Source organism: Astyanax mexicanus, chromosome 1, assembly GCF_023375975.1.
Source record: "Astyanax mexicanus isolate ESR-SI-001 chromosome 1, AstMex3_surface, whole genome shotgun sequence".
NCBI classification, from domain to species: domain Eukaryota; kingdom Metazoa; phylum Chordata; class Actinopteri; order Characiformes; family Acestrorhamphidae; genus Astyanax; species Astyanax mexicanus.
The window spans coordinates 127,769,366-127,788,692 of NC_064408.1; the positions used below are offsets into that span (position 1 = coordinate 127,769,366).

A 19,327-nucleotide genomic window follows, 5' to 3' on the forward strand; every position below is an offset into this window, starting at 1 on the left:
AAAGCTCCCAACAGGCCACAATGCTAGGAGCATAAAGTTACCTGTGGAAAGGAATCACTATTTTACACCATTAATAAGCCTAAAGCTGTTTCACACTTCATGAGTAGAATTCAGAGAGCCCTGATGTTTAAAAAAATAGGCACAGAGAAATTTTAAAGTGATCAGAAAGTTTACTAACTGTGATTTTTAGTGTTGATAATGCTGAGTTCCCTTTCACTCACAGGGTCTCGCATCACTAATCTACTCATCAATGATGTTCATAAACATCAGGACCTCAGAGCATCTAAGAGCTGTGTGGAAGGAAGAACCTGGATTAGAACTTTCAGAAGAAGAGTGGAATCATGCACTGTGAAAAGGTCCATCACTGTTTACATTTCAGTAGAAACAGAACAGCTTACTTTTATCTAAGTGTTGATAATCTTGTAATAGGTGTTATAAAGCTCTATGAAATTAGAACATGTATGTTTGGAAAGTTCTGTGTTTATCCCTGTATTCAGTCATTTTATTTACTTTTTATTATTTCTTCTTCTGTATGTAATTGTGTAAAATCCACTGTATTGTATTGTTGCATGTATTTGTAAATTCAGACCTGAAAATGTATAAATCAAGTAAAAAAAAAGACTCAGGACTCAAATACTGCAACTCAAATACTTTATTAAATACGTAGGGGTACAGTGGGTTCTCTAAACGAGCAGATTCAACACCAGTAAACAGCAGCCAGAGAAAATCAACATACCATAAACGATATATATATATAGTACATATTACAATATATATATATATATATATATACTAGGGGTGTCACGATGGAAATGATGTCATGGTCTCGAGCCTCGAAGTGAAAAAGAGGATGGACGATCCCTCCCTCTAAGCTACGCTAATGGCGCAGCACACTGTAGCCGACGCCGCGGACATTGTGACTGCTGAAAGAGCAGCCCTTTCTCCAGAGAATGTGAACATTCTCATCTTCTTAAAGAAAAACTTAAAACATATAAAAATAACAGTTGTTTTGTCTAGCCTCAAATATGTTAATAGTTTTGGTACCTTAAGGAGCATCTTTCTCTCAGATAAAGTTAATAATATATCTTTATTAAAGAAAAAGTCTTAAAGTCTTATTTTTCATGTTTAACTGTTATAGTAGGATAGAGTTCAGTTTGTTAAGGCTCTAATTGTTCTATTATTTTGTACATGACTGTTCCTGTATTTTTGTATTATTTATTTTGTTATGTTGCACATTGCTGTTTTAATAGTGCACACTGCTGCTTCCAAAAAAAGCAACTAGATGGTATTACATATATATCTTAATTAAATTATTTAAATTTGACCATTAGTCCCTAATGTGGTGTATTACAGATCACTTGTATCACTTTGCATCACTTATATCAAGCCCACCTTTTGAAATAAGATATTGTAAATTTGATGAATCAAACCAATGACTGACCATAGACTAATCTAAAACTGGCATAGACCTCTCTGCTGTAAAAAAAAAGAACAAAGAAAATGGAGAATTAAATCGAATCGTGATCCTAAAATCAGAAATAAAATGGAATCGAGGATTTAGAGAATCGTGATATATATAGTACAATAATCACTAACAGTGTGCTGAATGATAAAGGAATAAGGACTTTTTTGTGATTATATATATTTATTATTGAAAGAATGTAAAATACAGTTTATCATATACAGATAAAGAATAGATGAAACAAAGGGGTTAAAAAATTAAGAAGAGCAAAAGAGAAAAAAACAAAAAACAAAAAGTGACGTTTAAAATTTAACCCACAGCAATGGTGCCATCACACACACACACACACACACACAGACACACACACACACACACACTCACTATACACACACACACACACTCACTACACACACACACACACACACACACACACTATACACACACACACACACTCACTACACACACACACACACTCACTACACACACACACACACACACACACACACACACTCACTATACACACACACACACACACACTCACTATACACACACACACACACACACTCACTATACACACACACACACACACACTCACTATACACACACACACACTCACTATCCACACACACACACACTCACTATACAAAAACACACACACACACACTCACTATACACACACACACACACACACACTCACTATATACACACACACTATACACAGACACATTCACTGCGCACACACACACACACACACAGATAAACACACACACACAGGGTTATTCTATTCTACACAGAGTCACTGAGGAGCCAAAATCAACCCTAATCCCTGCATAGAGGGGCTGAGTGAAGGTGGTGTAGAATGTGTGTAAGTGTGTGAGAGTGTGTGAGGGTGTGTTTGAGGGTGTGTGTAAGTGTGTGAGAGTGTGTGAGGGTGTGTGTGAGGGTGTGTGTAAGTGTGTGAGAGTGTGTGAGGGTGTGTGTGAGTGTGTGTGTAAGTGTGTGAGAGTGTGTGAGTGTGTATCAGTGGAGACTCTGTAGAAGGACAGAGTGCCGGCGGGACAGTCCACATACACTCCTACTCTCCTACAGCCGGAGGGAGGAGGGGGGAGTTCAGTGCTGTTATTATTGTGATAAACAGTGTATCTGTTATCAGAGCAGTTCAGACACCAGGAGTTTATACTCCCTCCAAACCCACAGTCTGATCCTGCTTTCCTGCTGATGGTTTTATAACTCAGAGCTACAGCAGCTCCTCTCTCTCCGTTCCACTCAGCCTCCCAGTAACAGCGTCCAGTAACTCCCTCTCTACTCAGAACCTGCAGACACCACCCAGTAAACCTCTCTGGATGATCAGGATACGACTGCAGCTTCTCTCCACACTCCACCCTCCTGTTCTCCACCCTCCTGTTCTCCTCACTCAGAGAGAGAAGAGGGTGCACTGTGTTTGGATCCAGTGTGAAATCACAGCCGTCTGAAAACAAGAACACACACATTACACACACACTTTACACACACACACACACAGTGTGTGTAATGTGAGTGTGTAGTGTGTATGTGAGTGTGTAGTGTGTAATGTGTGTTTGATGTCTGTAGTGTGTGTGTAATGTGTGTAGTGTGTGTGTAATGTGTGTGTAGTGTGTGTGTAGTGTGTGTAATGTGTGTGTAGTGTGTAATGTGTGTGTAGTGTGTAGTGTGTGTATGTGAGTGTGTAGTGTGTGTGTGAGTGTGTAGTGTGTGTGTGAGTGTGTAGTGTGTGTAGTGTGAGTGTGTTTAGTGTGTATGTGTAGTGTGTGTAGTGTGTGTAGTGTGTGTAGTGTGTGTAGTGTGAGTGTGTAGTGTGTGTAGTGTGAGTAGTGTGAGTGTGTGTAGTGTGTGTATGTGAGTGTGTAGTGTGTGTAGTGTGAGTGTGTAGTGTGTGTAGTGTGTGTATGTGAGTGTGTAGTGTGTGTATGTGAGTGTGTAGTGTGTGTAGTGTGTATGTGTAGTGTGTAGTGTGTGTAGTGTGTATGTGTAGTGTGTGTAGTGTGAGTGTGTAGTGTGTGTAGTGTGTATGTGTAGTGTGTGTAGTCTGTAGTGTGTAGTGTGTGTAGTGTGTGTATGTGAGTGTGTAGTGTGTGTAGTGTGTGTATGTGAGTGTGTAGTGTGTGTATGTGAGTGTGAGTGTGTGTATGTGAGTGTGTAGTGTGTGTAGTGTGTATGTGTAGTGTGTATGTGTAGTGTGTAGTGTGTGTAGTGTGTATGTGTAGTGTGTGTAGTGTGAGTGTGTAGTGTGTGTAGTGTGTATGTGTAGTGTGTGTAGTCTGTAGTGTGTAGTGTGTGTAGTGTGTGTATGTGAGTGTGTAGTGTGTGTAGTGTGTGTATGTGAGTGTGTAGTGTGTGTATGTGAGTGTGTAGTGTGTGTATGTGAGTGTGTAGTGTGAGTGTGTAGTGTGTGTATGTGAGTGTGTTTACTGTGTGTATGTGAGTGTGTTGTGTGTGTAGTGTGTGTAGTGTGTGTATGTGAGTGTGTAGTGTGTGTAGTGTGTGTATGTGAGTGTGTAGTGTGTGTAGTGTGTGTATGTGAGTGTGTAGTGTGTGTATGTGAGTGTGTAGTGTGTGTAGTGTGTGTATGTGAGTGTGTAGTGTGTGTATGTGAGTGTGTAGTGTGTGTATGTGAGTGTGTAGTGTGAGTGTGTAGTGTGTAGTGTGTGTATGTGAGTGTGTTTAGTGTGTGTATGTGAGTGTGTTGTGTGTGTATGTGAGTGTGTAGTGTGTGTATGTGAGTGTGTAGTGTGTGTAGTGTGTGTATGTGAGTGTGTAGTGTGTGTAGTGTGTGTATGTGAGTGTGTACTGTGTGTAGTGTGTGTAGTGTGTGTATGTGAGTGTGTACTGTGTGTGTATGTGTAGTGTGTAGTGTGTGTATGTGTAGTGTGTACTGTGTGTAGTGTGAGTAGTGTGTTTGTGTAGTGTGTGTAGTGTGTGTATGTGAGTGTGTAGTGTGTGTATGTGAGTGTGTAGTGTGTGTAGTGTGAGTGTGTAGTGTGTGTATGTGAGTGTGTACTGTGTGTAGTGTGTGTATGTGAGTGTGTAGTGTGTGTAAGTGAGTGTGTAGTGTGTGTATGTGAGTGTGTAGTGTGTGTAGTGTGTGTATGTGAGTGTGTACTGTGTGTACTGTGTGTAGTGTGTGTAGTGTGTGTATGTGAGTGTGTAGTGTGTGTATGTGAGTGTGTGTAGTGTGAGTGTGTAGTGTGTGTAGTGTGAGTGTGTAGTGTGTGTAGTGTGTAGTGTATGTATGTGAGTGTGTATGTGAGTGTGTAGTGTGTATGTGAGTGTGTAGTGTGTGTATGTGAGTGTGTAGTGTGTGTATGTGAGTGTGTACTGTGTGTATGTAGAGTGTGTAGTGTGTAGTGTGTGTATGTGAGTGTGTAGTGTGTGTAGTGTGTGTATGTGAGTGTGTATGTGAGTGTGTGTAGTGTGTGTATGTGAGTGTGTAGTGTGTGTTGTGTGTGTATGTGAGTGTGTAGTGTGTGTTGTGTGTGTATGTGAGTGTGTAGTGTGTGTATGTGTAGTGTGTGTATGTGTAGTGTGTACTGTGTGTAGTGTGAGTAGTGTGTATGTGTAGTGTGTGTAGTGTGTGTATGTGAGTGTGTAGTGTGTGTATGTGAGTGTGTAGTGTGTGTAGTGTGAGTGTGTAGTGTGTGTATGTGAGTGTGTACTGTGTGTAGTGTGTGTATGTGAGTGTGTAGTGTGTGTAAGTGAGTGTGTAGTGTGTGTATGTGAGTGTGTAGTGTGTGTAGTGTGAGTGTGTAGTGTGTGTATGTGAGTGTGTACTGTGTGTAGTGTGTGTATGTGAGTGTGTAGTGTGTGTAAGTGAGTGTGTAGTGTGTGTATGTGAGTGTGTAGTGTGTGTAGTGTGTGTATGTGAGTGTGTACTGTGTGTACTGTGTGTAGTGTGTGTAGTGTGTGTATGTGAGTGTGTAGTGTGTGTATGTGAGTGTGTAGTGTGTGTAGTGTGAGTGTGTAGTGTGTGTAGTGTGAGTGTGTAGTGTGTGTAGTGTGTGTATGTGAGTGTGTATGTGAGTGTGTGTATGTGAGTGTGTAGTGTGTGTACTGTGTGTATGTGAGTGTGTAGTGTGTGTATGTGAGTGTGTAGTGTGTAGTATGTGTATGTGAGTGTGTAGTGTGTGTATGTGAGTGTGTAGTGTGTGTATGTGAGTGTGTAGTGTGTGTATGTGAGTGTGTACTGTGTGTATGTAGAGTGTGTAGTGTGTAGTGTGTGTATGTGAGTGTGTAGTGTGTGTAGTGTGTGTATGTGAGTGTGTAGTGTGTAGTGTGTGTATGTGAGTGTGTGTAGTGTGTGTATGTGAGTGTGTAGTGTGTGTAGTGTGTGTATGTGAGTGTGTAGTGTGTGTTGTGTGTGTATGTGAGTGTGTAGTGTGTGTTGTGTGTGTATGTGAGTGTGTATGTGAGTGTGTGTATGTGAGTGTGTAGTGTGTGTATGTGAGTGTGTAGTGTGTGTAGTGTGTGTATGTGAGTGTGTAGTGTGTGTATGTGAGTGTGTAGTGTGTGTATGTGAGTGTGTAGTGTGTGTAGTGTGTGTAGTGTGTGTATGTGAGTGTGTAGTGTGTGTAGTGTGTTTAGTGTGTGTATGTGAGTGTGTAGTGTGTGTATGTGAGTGTATGAGTGTGTAGTGTGTGTAGGTGAGTGTGTAGTGTGTGTATGTGAGTGTGTAGTGTGTGTATGTGAGTGTGTAGTGTGTGTAGTGTGTGTAGTGTGTGTATGTGAGTGTGTAGTGTGTGTAGTGTGTTTAGTGTGTGTATGTGAGTGTGTAGTGTGTGTATGTGAGTGTATGTGAGTGTGTAGTGTGTGTATGTGAGTGTGTAGTGTGTGTATGTGAGTGTGTAGTGTGTGTATGTGAGTGTGTAGTGTGTGTAGTGTGTGTAGTGTGTGAGTGTGTAGTGTGTGTATGTGAGTGTGTAGTGTGTGTATGTGAGTGTGTAGTGTGTGTATGTGAGTGTGTAGTGTGTGTATGTGAGTGTGTAGTGTGTCTATGTGAGTGTGTAGTGTGTGTAGTGTGTGTATGTGAGTGTGTGTAGTGTGTGTAGTGTGTGAGTGTGTAGTGTGTGTATGTGAGTGTGTAGTGTGTGTATGTGAGTGTGTAGTGTGTAGTGTGTGAAGTGTGTGTATGTGAGTGTGTAGTGTGTGTATGTGAGTGTGTAGTGTGTGTAGTGTGAGTGTGTAGTGTGTGTAGAGTGTGTATGTGAGTGTGTAGTGTGTGTATGTGAGTGTGTAGTGTGTGTAGTGTGTGTATGTGAGTGTGTAGTGTGTGTATGTGAGTGTGTAGTGTGTGTAGTGTGTGTATGTGAGTGTGTAGTGTGTGTAGTGTGTGTATGTGAGTGTGTAGTGTGTGTAGTGTGTGTAGTGTGTGTATGTGAGTGTGTAGTGTGTGTATGTGAGTGTGTAGTGTGTGTAGTGTGTGTAGTGTGTGTATGTGAGTGTGTAGTGTGTGTAGTGTGTGTGTAGTGTGTAGAGTGTGTAGTGTGTGTATGTGAGTGTGTAGTGTGTGTATGTGAGTGTGTAGTGTGTGGTGTGTGTAGTGTGTGTAGTGTGTGTATGTGAGTGTGTAGTGTGTGTAGTGTGTGTATGTGAGTGTGTAGTGTGTGTATGTGAGTGTGTAGTGTGTGTAGTGTGTGTAGTGTGTGTATGTTATTAATAAACATTGTTATTTAATAATAGGTCTTTGCTTCTTCAGTGCTGTAATGTTAATTTACATAATTCTGAACAGATTTCACTCATTTAAAAAGCCTGAAAAAGTTTTTAAAACGCTCAGTTTTAACTTTTTACTCATGAAGAAATGTGGGGTTTAAATCAGGCTCGGGTTCATAATGACAGTTTATGGGTCGGGCTGGATTCTTTGGGTCTGATCTTAACTCTAGCGTACACTGGGTGATAATTTTAATGGAGAGCGTTGTGGATAACTCACACTGCACGTTTGAATGGTTTGTTGTGTTTGAACAGCGACAGATGCAGCTGAAGCTCATTCTCACTCATTCTCTCTCTAATCGTACAGTTTTAGAAATAAAAAATCACATCGAGAAACTGAGTTCAGACAGAGATAAAACTCAGTTCAGTTCAATAAACCTAAGATGAGTTCATCAAATATTGTAGAAGATAAAGAAGAGGATGAGCTTTTGCTGATTCCATCATTTAAAAGTGAAATGCAATGTAATGTACGTATAGTGTGTGTGTGTGTGTGTGTGTGTTGTGTGTGTGTGAGTGTAGTGTGTGTGTGTAGTGTGTGTGTGTGAGTGTTGTGTGTGTGTGTGAGTGTAGTGTGTGTGAGTGTTGTGTGTGTGAGTGTTGTGTGTGTGTGAGAGAAAACTTACATTTCTTTAATCCAGGTTTGATTCTTATTTCGCCTCCATGTTCCATTCTAAACACACACACACACACACACACACACAGATTAGCAGGGTGTGAGAGTGAAATGCAGAGTTTCTCTCTCTGGGTTTATATTAGTGAACATGGTGAAGGAATATGAAGTTCTGGATTTTCCTGATACACAATAATTAACGTTAATCCTTAAGAAGAAACACCCACTCCTTTATAACACCATTAACACAATTAGAGGAAACCAGAGCATCAGATTTAAATTTTAATATCTAATAACAGATTCAATATGCTGTCACACTTTAGCTTGTTCTTTTATTCCCAGCCTCTAGGGGGCGTGAGGGAGAAGTATAGGGTCTCTGTTTAGAACAGGTGAAGAAGTAAAGGCTGAACCATAAAGATCCAGCTACAAAGGAAACATGGAGTCTTCAACTTTTAACCAACAAACATGTGGACTTTACTTTACTCTAAACTCTGATGAGCTCAATCCATTTTATTAACACCTGAAACACTGTGATTTATGAATAACGTACATTGAGGGTTCATCACGCTACGAACTCTGTAGTCCAGAACTTTAATCTTTACGTTCTGTCTATGGGCAAACCCTGATCCTGATTATTATTCCTAGTGTTGATCTGAAGCTGGATAATATGAGTTGCTTTCATCTTATAATATAATTTTAGTTTATAATACAAAATTCACAACAAAAGGCTGAATACACCACATATGTATATGCACTGTGCACTTTATTATTAAAATATATTAATTTAACTGAGAAAATGTAGCTCATTCTAACACAGGGTAACACTGGACTCTCTTTTTTATCTCTAACTGACCCTCATCACTCTATCTAACATCTGCAGCACACCTGAATCTTCCCCCTGAGTACTTCTTCAAACCTGAGTGTCTCCAGTGAGTAGTGTGGATCCTCCAGTCTGGCAGAAAGCAGCTTCTCTCCTGACTCTCCTGGGTGGTTGTAGGTCAGATCCAGCTCTTTCAGGTGGGAGGGGTTTGAATTAAGAGCTGAAGCCAGAGAAGAACAGCCTTTTTCTGTGATCATACACCCAGATAATCTAAAGAGAGAGAAAATTACAGTAAGTTATTAACGGAGAGAGAAAGAGTGACAGAGGCAGACTGAGAGAGAGATTATACACTTCTGTATTAAACAGAAAACACAACAAACTACTCTAGTCTCTAGGAACACTGGAACATGAGTCATGAATCCTCTTAAACTTTGTAAATATTGTAATTAGTAATATAATACAGGAAATTGTCAAATCCTGCACCTAACAGCTGGGGTTATGCATAGGTCTCAGCCAAGATCTACTACTCACTCAACTAACAACAATAGCCAAAACCACCACAATCTGATACTGGCTCGACAAGGATCCAGAAGCACAGCCTAACACTATGTTCATGGTCCATCGCCTCAACTGCCAAGTAACAGACCTACCGAAAAATAACCAATGAACAAACAGAATCCCTCCTTAATCTAAGATCACTTCCTTAATCTATGGCAACAACACACTAACCACAGCACCCTACCTAAGCACAATCACACACAATAAATGACATAAGTTGCGTGAGCAGAACACAGCAACCACTACCATCTGATACTGGCTCGACAAGAATCCAGAAGCATGGCGAACTATGTTCATGGTCTGTGCCTCAACTGCCAAGTACTCAGACGTCTGCAAAAACTCATGAGACAAATTACTACAAGAACAGCAAGACCGCACCAATCCCCTTCATCCAAACTCTAACACAAACTTCAGTGCAAGCTCTTCTCAGGGGTCATCAGGCAGGCACCTTCCTTCGTCAGTGTTTCGCTGAATTAGGCCCACGACACCTCCAGAAGGCTCAACAGTGAAGTCTGGCGTCCCAGACCCACCACCCTCCAAGCCTGCTGTAGAAGCACAAACTCATTCCCTTCCCCACGTAGCCTCAGCCCTTCTGAACCACAACCACTGACTAGATCTTTCAGCTACATCTGACAACTCCTTCACTACAGTCCTTAGCACACGACCTCCAATTCCGAATTCAGACAGCAGTCTTGTGGCAGACTTCGCAACAAAGCCTCTAGTACCTACCTCCACCGGTCTAATATACGCTTGCTAGGGTTGTCACGATACCAAAATTTTGACTTCGATACCGATACCAACTGTAGTATCACGATTCTCGATACCAAAACGATACTTGGAAGAAAAAAAAAACAATAAAAATATCTGAACATAAAATGTTTATTTTTGACTGAACTGGATTGAACACTGAACAATTGGTGCAAACGTTTTTATTCTAAAATGAAACATTTGAACAAAAAACGAGTTTCGTTATTATAACCTTAACTATAACATAATTATCTAAACACTTCGTAAAAACTAAAACCAGAGGTAATGGTAGCCTGACTATGTGAACCTGACGGGCGGGCAGAAGTTAAGTTCTGAATAAGGAAAATAAAGAGACAGAAGAACATTACAATGTTATGTTCATTTTAACACTCACTGCTCCGTTTTATTAATCAACCGTTTACCGTTTTTAATAAGCCCATGTTCAGTGTAACGATCAAGCAGGCTACGTGTCTGACCACAGATTTGCGATGGAAACGCGAAAACGTGAACATCTTGAGTTCATGTTTCACAGCCAATGGGATAATGGAGAAATAGAGAAAACCACGGGTCCAAAACAAAACTCCTGCACACTCCTCTCCGTGTTAACGTGATTTACTAGCAGTCGCTAGTAAATCTTAGTAAAGCTACAGACAGAGTGTGTCTTGACTAACTCCACTAACCTGTCGACTTCTCAGCTCTTTGTAGAGATCAGGGTGCTTGTCTGCTAAATGAATGAGCGAAATATGATCAGAATTATGTTAAATAACACTGTAACATAGAAGCATAGAACTATTATTTAATTAAAATGATTTTTAAGAACAGCTAAACACAGTGCTGCAGGTCAAACGCGGAGGAGTTCACGTGCGAGAGAGAGAGACACAGAGAAAGAGACACAGCGAGAGTGAGAGAGAGAGACACAGAGAGAGACACAGAGAGAGACACAGAGAAAGAGACACAGAGTAAGAGACACAGTGAGAGAGAGAGAGAGAGAGAGATTTGCGTGTTCTGGTGTGAGCTACTCACAGGTAAAGGATCTCTTTTATCTCCTCGTGCTCATATTCTAGTCCCACACATAATCCTGCAGCTCCCTCAGTGTTTTCTGTCGTATTTTGCGGCTAGTGCGAGCGCTTACAACTAACACCGCGGACCGCGAGGCGCCGCAGCGCTTGTGCCGAATCCGCTACTGAATCCGACTCCCGCTTCGTGGACAGAATCAGCACAACACCCCCGCTGTACAACTGCGGGAGTGAAAACAGCGCTTATAAATAAAGTAGTTTAGTTTCACTTTCAGTTTTCGTTATTTTCGTTATTTTATTTAAAAATAAAAATATAAATAAAAAACAGATGCCTACATCTCAGACTATTTTCCCACACTTCACTCCTCGCGCCCGTTTTGTCCACAAGTTGCGGATGAGAGACATCTGTTATTTTAGCCGTCGCCATTCTACACTCGCTGCTGCTCTGCTGGCTTGCGCATGAATCGATTCATTTGTTCAGAAGTTTATCTGAATCCTGCCACACCGACTGCTGCAGTGTGAATCAGTTTTCTTATGAACTGAATCAAATCGCGCCTACTAATTTGACTCATTTGAAGCTAGTGACTGGGCTATATACAGTATCGAAAGCATCGAACGCTAAAGAACCGAATCGTTTTTGATGACGTAGTATCGAAAAAGAATCGAACCTTCGGTACCGTGCAACTCTAACGCTTGCCACCCATGCTCTCTTACCTCAGCCACCAAGTCTGTATACTTCAGCCTTTTCCTTTCATAAGCTCCATCTACCTCGTCTTCAAACGGAACAGTCAGCTCTATAAAATACACTATCCGCTTACTTTCAGAGTACAGCAGTGTTATTGATGTGGAAAACAGAATCTTTAAAGTAATTTAGTTTATGTTCATCTCACCCCTTTTTCTTAAATTGTTTTGCTTTTTGCGTGAAATTTCAGTACATTTAAAGCTAAATTTTTTCTGAGGACAGATCTTAAAAATCAACGGCACTGGTCAGTTTAAAGAGTGAAAAGCCCTTATTTTACTTTATAAATTAAGCTGCTAGCAATTAACTGGTGACTAGTCAAGACAAGTTCATTTGTATTGTATCTTTCATACATGCCATCAGTTCTATGTTTTACAGAAACATTTCACACACAATGCAGAACAATTATAAAAAAAAGTTTATAAGAATTTATAAGAAAACTGAGAACAAAAACTAATAAAATAATTAATAAGGAATTTGAATAAATAAATAAATAAAACAAAAGGACATTTGTGCTGGTTTGAATCCTAGTGTTGGGGGCATTACTAGTGTGGATGGGGTATCTGGTCTCCCAAACTGGGGAGGACATAGGAGAAAAAAAAAAGAACAATCATGTACTAAGAGTTTACCAGAATGCACAAAGATAAAACGTTTGGGCGCAGGTAAATAGATACGTTTTCAGTTTTTTTAGAGGTTATAGTCTACGCAGAACATCTCACAGCTTCTGGGAGTTTATTCCAACTGCAGCATAATGTCTCGTCATTGGTTCTAATTCTAGGTAGTGTTAACAGATCTGCCTCTACTGATCTGAGGAGTCTAACAGGGCAGTATTTCTCCAGCATATCAGAGATTTACGTTGGTAAAAACCTTTTTAGTGCTTCATAGAAAAGGAGCAGTATTTTAAACTTTATTCTCCAGCTGATTGTATGATATGAGCACTGGAGTTACACGTCCCTGCCTCTTTGTCCTGGTTAGTATTCTGGCAGCAGCGTACTGAATAAGCTGCAGTTGTCTGACAGATGTTTGGGGAGGCCAGTGAGGAAGCTGTTACAGTAATCTTATCTACTAGAAATAAAGGCGTGAATGAGTTTTTCTAGATTTGCCTTCATAAAGTATTTAAATCTTACTGTTTTTCAGGAAGTATAAAGCTGAATTGATAATTGATTTGATATGGCTGTTAAAACTGAGCTCTGAGTCAATTTCGATTAGGGATAGGTGTTAAAATTCAATACTGAAAAAGCACTGACTGAAATGTCTCAGTACTACAGAGTACAGAAAAGTCAAAGGAAATTTGGTGCCTGTTTTGTATTTGAGTCTTACTGATTGTGTGGGGTGGACAGGTGTCTTTATGCAGCTAACGACCTCAAACAGGTGCTTTTAATTTGTGGAGGCGGACTAACAGGTCTTTGAGGCCGAGAATTTTTGGTGATTGACAGATGTTAATTAAAAAATTATACTTTTTTTTTTAGATTATATCTCTCATAGTGGACGTGCACCTAAGATAAAAGTTTCAGACCCCTCCATGATTTCTAATTTGAAGAAGTCGCATTCAATTACTTATTTTACCTTTTTTATATGTAAAAAAGCATGTATAACCCTGTGTGAAAAGTGTTTGCTGCTCTAAATCTAATACCTTAGTGGATGCCCTTGGCGGCAACAAATAAAGTCAAGGAGGGTTTTTGAGCATAAATGTCCTGTTTAATATCAGCTTAGCCACTTAGCCACTCCAAAACCTCCAAAGCCATGTCCTGCTGTCGAACCTGAAAACATCTGAGCTTGAGGTCACGAACAGATGGCCAGATATTCTTTCAGGATTGTCTCTTACAGCAAGTTGGGCAGGTCCTAAAGCAGCAACGCAGACTCTGACCATCATACTACCACCACCATGTTTTACGTTCAGTATGATGTTCTTTATCTGAAATTATGTGCTGGTTTTACACCAGAAGTTACGTGACTTTCCAAAAAAAAAAAAAACACTTTTGTCTCTTCAGTCAAAAAAATATTTACCCAAAGTCCTGGAGATCATTAAGATGTTTGTTGGTAAATGTGAGACGGGTCGTTGTGTTATTTTTGGTCAGCAGTGTTTTTTATCTTGGAACTCTCCCATTGTGACCATTTTCACCCAGTCTTTTTCTTATTATTGAATCATTAACACTGATCTTAACTGAGGCGAGTGAGACCTGCAGTTCTTTAAATGTTGTTCTAGGTTTTTTGGGACCTCCTTTTTCAGATTAATGACTTTGTTTTCTTATCTGTTTTTGAATTTCTTCAGATCAGGGCAAGATGTGCTGCTTTTTGAGATCTTTTATCTGCTTCATGTTGTTAGACAGTTCTATTTAAGGGATTTCTGAATTGATTGTACAATAATCCAGCCTGGTTGTGGTTAGGTAAATGTAACTCAGCTTTCCAAAAATGTGATTAGTCACAATTAATTTATGGGGGGGGGATACTTTTTTTTTTTTTTACAAAGGGCTAGATTGGTTTGGAGTTTTTCCCCTTAAATAATGAAATTATCATTCAAAACGTGCTTGTTCATATTTATAGGTTATATTTGTTTGATATTAAAGTTTATTTGATCATGAAAGGTTTTATTTGATCTGAAAAATGTTAGTATGACAAAAAGAAATGTGTATATATATATATATATATATATATATATATATATATATATATATATATATATATATATATATATATATATATGTACATGTATATATATATATGTACATAAAACATGTAAATACACTTTTGGTTTTTAGCTCAGTGTCAGTAGGCTGGATTAAGAACTGAATATAAGGTTGAAAACTAGCTAACTGTGGTTTTATTAGGACTTAAAAAGTGAAGCTTTCCAAGAGACAGAACAATAATTATTGCAAGGAAGTAGGTGGACTCGTCCTGTTTTCCTGATTGTACTGGATTGTGTAGTTATAGAGATGTGGATGAAGGGTAAAGAAACAAGATAAAATACAATAGTAACTGTGAGTTCCAGTTTCGAGTCAATCAAATCTTTAAAAAGGTAAATGTAGTATAGTGGTTGTCACGCGCTTATCTTTAAACACTGTGTACAGCTGTTGTTCATACCTTGGTCCAGATGAATGAAGATGTTGAAGATGGAGGTAAGTAGGCCACAAGCAGGTAAGTAGCAGGCAGGCAGAGGGAAAGGGCAATGGCATGCAGGCAGGCAGGCAGGCAGCAGCAGGGAGAAGGGAGAGGGTATAGGCAGCCAAACAGGTGCTACACAGTGAAGCAATCTAAATTGTTTGTTATCCAACTAATGCAAAGTAAACCAAATGTAAAGACTCAACATAAAGAAGTTTAAAGAATAAACTTAAGTAATTATTTTTCCAAGTTCAAAGGCTTCCAAATATTCAAGCTTAAAGTGGTTAAAGCGGTAAAAAACTATATCACTACAACCCTTTTCTTTGTCTAACTGAGACTGTCTACTAAGTGAGAGGCAGCCATCTTTACCTGGTCAGGTGACCAAAAACTGTGTCAAAATAAAAGTCCATGGCCTGAGGCCAGCAAACCAAAGTAAGTTAACCAAAATAAGAATTTAATCTAAGGAAACTAAAACTGGCTCCAACATATCCGGCCCCTTATAGCTACCAGGTGTGCTATAACAAAACAAATTTACAATGGGGCCAGTTACCAATAAACAATGAATTCAATTTCTAAATTCTAATTCTAAGTGTTCTAAATCCAATTATACTATAAATGTGTGCAAATATCAGTCTATGAATGCAGTGCAAATGGAAGCTCGTGCGCATGTCATGAGTCTTGTTCAATGTCAGTTGTTGGCCTTGACCAACAGGTAGATCTTGCTGATGGGCCTTAGGAGCTGGTTGGTTCTAGTTTGCAATCTCACAGAACGAACAAGGCCCTTGGAATCAGCTATGGCTTCAATGACTCTTCCCATCACCCATGAGCCTCGTGGTGCTGTAGGATCAGCAATCACCACAATGTCTCCCACGCAGAAGTTGGGCCTGATGCGGGACCATTTAGATCGTTCCTGCATGAGTGGAACATATTCCTGTATCCACCGTGTCCAGAAGAGATCTGCGATATACTGTATTTGTCGCCACCGTCTTCTGGCATACAGGTCTTCCAGTTTGAATGTTCCTGGTGGGAGAACAGGCTGAACTTTAAGCTGTAAGAGGTGATTAGGAGTCAATGGTTCCAAGTCATTGGGGTCATTGGAAACGGTTGTCAAAGGCCGGCTGTTTAGGATGGATTCAACTTCGCACATTACTGTGACTAGACCTTCATCATCCAAAGACTGCTGGTTTGTGATGGAGGATAATATTCTTTTCACCATTCTTATTATGCGCTCCCAGATGCCTCCATGGTGGGCGCCGGCTGGAGGATTGAACGTCCATTTAACACCTTTCTGAATGAGGCTGCGCTCAATTTGATCCATATTCCAACGTTTCAGTGCATCCCGTAACTCCTTTTCAGCAGAGATCAAATTAGTTCCATTGTCTGACCTTAGTTCCTTTACTTGGCCTCTTCTGGAGATGAAGCGTCTGAACGCATTCACGCAGGAGTCTGTATCCATTGAGTGTGCTACTTCCAAATGGACTGCTCTGGTAGTCAGGCAAGTAAATATCACACCGTAACGTTTCGCCATGCCACGCCCTCTTCTCACCTCTATTGGTCCAAAGTAATCCACTCCAACATGTGAGAATGGAGGGAGGTCAGGAGTCAGACGGTCAATTGGCAGATCTGCCATTTTCTGCTCCCCTGCACGTGCATAGTTCCGCCTGCAGGGGACACAATTGTTTACAATTTCCCTTGCAAAGGAATTTGCACAAGGAATCCAATACCTTTTCCTTAAGTTTGCCAAAATATGATTTCTGCCACAATGACCAACTTGCTTATGGATATGTTGAAGCAGAAGCTCTGAAATGTAATGCCTCTTAGGCAAGATAGCTGGATGTTTCTGCTCTTCTGGCATAGCCATCCTGCTAAGGCGGCCACCAACCCTTAAAATGCCATGGTCAAGGACTGGGTCTAGTCTGAAGATGGAGCTTTTCCGGCTGACGTTCTTTCCATTGCGCAGGCATTCTATCTCCTGCGGAAATCCTTGCTTTTGGCAGAACTTCACAATAGATTCTTCTGCCTCTTCTAGATCTTGAACAGAATGTGTCATGGGACCAGCCTCAACTCCCTTTAAGGCCCCTTTTCTTTTGAGAACACGTTGGGTAAGTATACGCTTCAGCTTTAAGAACCAGGCAACAGCTCTTCTAAGCTTATTCCAATTGGAGAAGTTGTTCAGTAACATGCTGATCGGATCATGATGACTGGCAACAGTGGCATGGACTTCAAATACCTTTTTTCTCAACTCTAAGTCATCTGGTGGAATCCCAAGGTCGACAGGTGAGTTGGGCCAGTGTTTGGGCAGGTCTTTCAAGAACTTGGGACCGTTAATCCAGTTGTTGCCTTTCAGGAACTCTGCAGCGTTCAATCCACGTGATGCATAGTCTGCAGGATTCAGTTTTCCAGAAACATGTTTCCACTGTGACACATGTGACATGCCCCTTATTGCGTTTACACGATTGGCAACAAATGTGTGAAATCGTCTGCTGTCACTTCGTATGTACTTCAAGACAGTCGTACTGTCTGTCCAAAACACGGATGGTTCCAAGTCTAGTTTCAGCTCATCCATGAGCATCCGGTCTATACGAACGGCTAGTACTGCAGCAGTCAGCTCAAGACGTGGGATTGTCAACAACTTCAACGGTGCCACTCTTGATTTCCCCATCACAAATTTCACATGCACCTGCTCCTGACTGTTGACTAACCTCAAGTAGGTCACCATGCCATATCCGACTTCACTTGCATCGCAGAAGTGGTGCAACTGTGCATGTTCAACCTTTCCAAACGTCTTTGGTTTGAAACTACGGGTGATGTTGAAGTCTGTGAGAGTCTCAAGGCTTTGCAGCCAAAGTTTCCAGGATTGCATCAGGGTGTTGGGTATGTCTTCGTCCCAGCTAAGGTTCAGCCTGCAAAGTTCCTGCAGCAGATGTTTTGCTGGAAAGGTTACTGGGGCAAGAAAACCTAGCGGGTCATACATTGAACTGACCGTAGACAGAATGCCTCGCCTGGTGCATGGTTGTTCTTTGGGAGCTACATGGAACTTAAAGACGTCATTTTCTGCACTCCAGTGCACGCCTAGGGCCCTTTCTATTGGCAGGTCTTCCAGGTCTAGGTCCAAGTCCTTTACTTCTTTAGCCATTTCACATTCTGGAATGTGGGCCAGGACAGCTCGGCTGTTACTGGACCACTTTGTTAGATTGAAACCTCCTGCTGCACACAGAGCTTTTAATTCCTTGTACAGTTGTATGGCATTGGCCTCTGTATCCACAGACTTTAGCAAATCATCAACAAAAAAGTTGTTGAGGACCGTGTTCACTGTGTCAGCTGAGAAGCTGTCTTTGTGGTCCTCAGCAGTCCTTCTCAAGGCATAACTGGCACAACTAGCTGATGATGTAGCTCCAAAGATGTGAACAGTCATCCTATATTCCATGAGAGGCTGAGTTGTGTTGCCATCTTTCCACCACAAGAAGCGCAAAAAGTCAGCATGCTTTGGTGGTATCTTCACCTGATAATACATCTTCTCCACATCCGCCAGTATGGCCACGTTCCCATGACAGAAACGCAGCAGGACACCAATCAAGGAGTTTGTAAGATTTGGGCCCTTCAGAAGTTCATTGTTGAGAGATGTTCCCTGGTAAGATGCGGAGCAGTCAAAAACCACTCGTAAGCTTCCCTTTTTGGGGTGGCGTACTCCATGATGTGGTATGTACCAACGTCTTGTGCTTTGTAATGCCACTTCCTCTTTGGGCACAAGTTCAGCATGTCCACATTTCAACATGCCATTCATGAGCAACGTGTATTCCTCCTTGAAGACTGTGTTCCTCCCAAACTTCCGCTTCAAAGATTCTGCCCTTTGCTCTGCCATCAAACGGTTGTTAGGCATTTTGGGATCTCCTTTAAATGGCAATGGCAACTGATAATGTCCATCTTTTACTTTAATGGAGGAGTTCATTATGTCCAGAAATCTCAGTTCATCTTGAGACATTTCCTCCTTCTCATACGCACTCTCAGGAAAGTCATGGTTGTATTGCTGAATCAGAAGATCATGTAAGGTTTCCACTGAAATCCGGTGGCTGTAAACATATGGTTTGCCTTGCTTATTGAGACGTGTGTGCTCGTTATGGAGGAGACCACTGACAACCCAGCCTAGCAGGGTTTTAGTTGCAAAAGGCCCATTGCCATGGCTATTTATCACCCTCCATGGCTCCATGAGTTTGGGCACATTTGTACCAAGCAGGAGATCAATGTCAGCATCAATGCTGGGCAGAAATACATCCTTCAAGTGTGGCCATATCTCCAAATCTTTCTGCCTTGGTATGTGATTTTTGCTGACTGGTATTTCTTTCTGCGTGTAAACGTCAGGCAGTCCATAGAAGTTTCCTCCTTCTAAGCTGCTTACTTCTAAACCACTAATGACGATGCTGTCAGTGGGTTTCTCCTGACCCATGGTTCGCAAAAGAATCCTATGATGTCTTCCCTTTGCATTCAGTCGTCTTCGGAGGCTTTCTGTGCAAAATGTAGCAGAACTTCCTGGATCAAG

At 41.0% G+C, this 19,327-nt stretch overlaps 2 protein-coding genes across 2 annotated transcripts in view; both read right to left on the bottom strand.

Annotated features, from left to right (window-relative positions):
- The window catches only part of LOC111196385 (NACHT, LRR and PYD domains-containing protein 12), a 411,983-nt gene that overhangs the window by 267,885 nt on the left and 124,771 nt on the right, over positions 1 to 19,327 (bottom strand). The gene's annotated exons all lie outside the window — the stretch shown is intronic.
- Positions 650 to 8,940, bottom strand: LOC125785580 (stonustoxin subunit beta-like). The gene is made up of 3 exons (XM_049469394.1): positions 8,728 to 8,940; positions 7,825 to 7,871; positions 650 to 2,930 (listed from the first exon to the last, which is right to left on the bottom strand). The coding sequence occupies exons 1-3, from the start codon at positions 8,886 to 8,888 to the stop codon at positions 2,239 to 2,241; spliced, it is 900 nt and encodes a 299-aa protein (XP_049325351.1). The 5' UTR covers positions 8,889 to 8,940; the 3' UTR covers positions 650 to 2,238.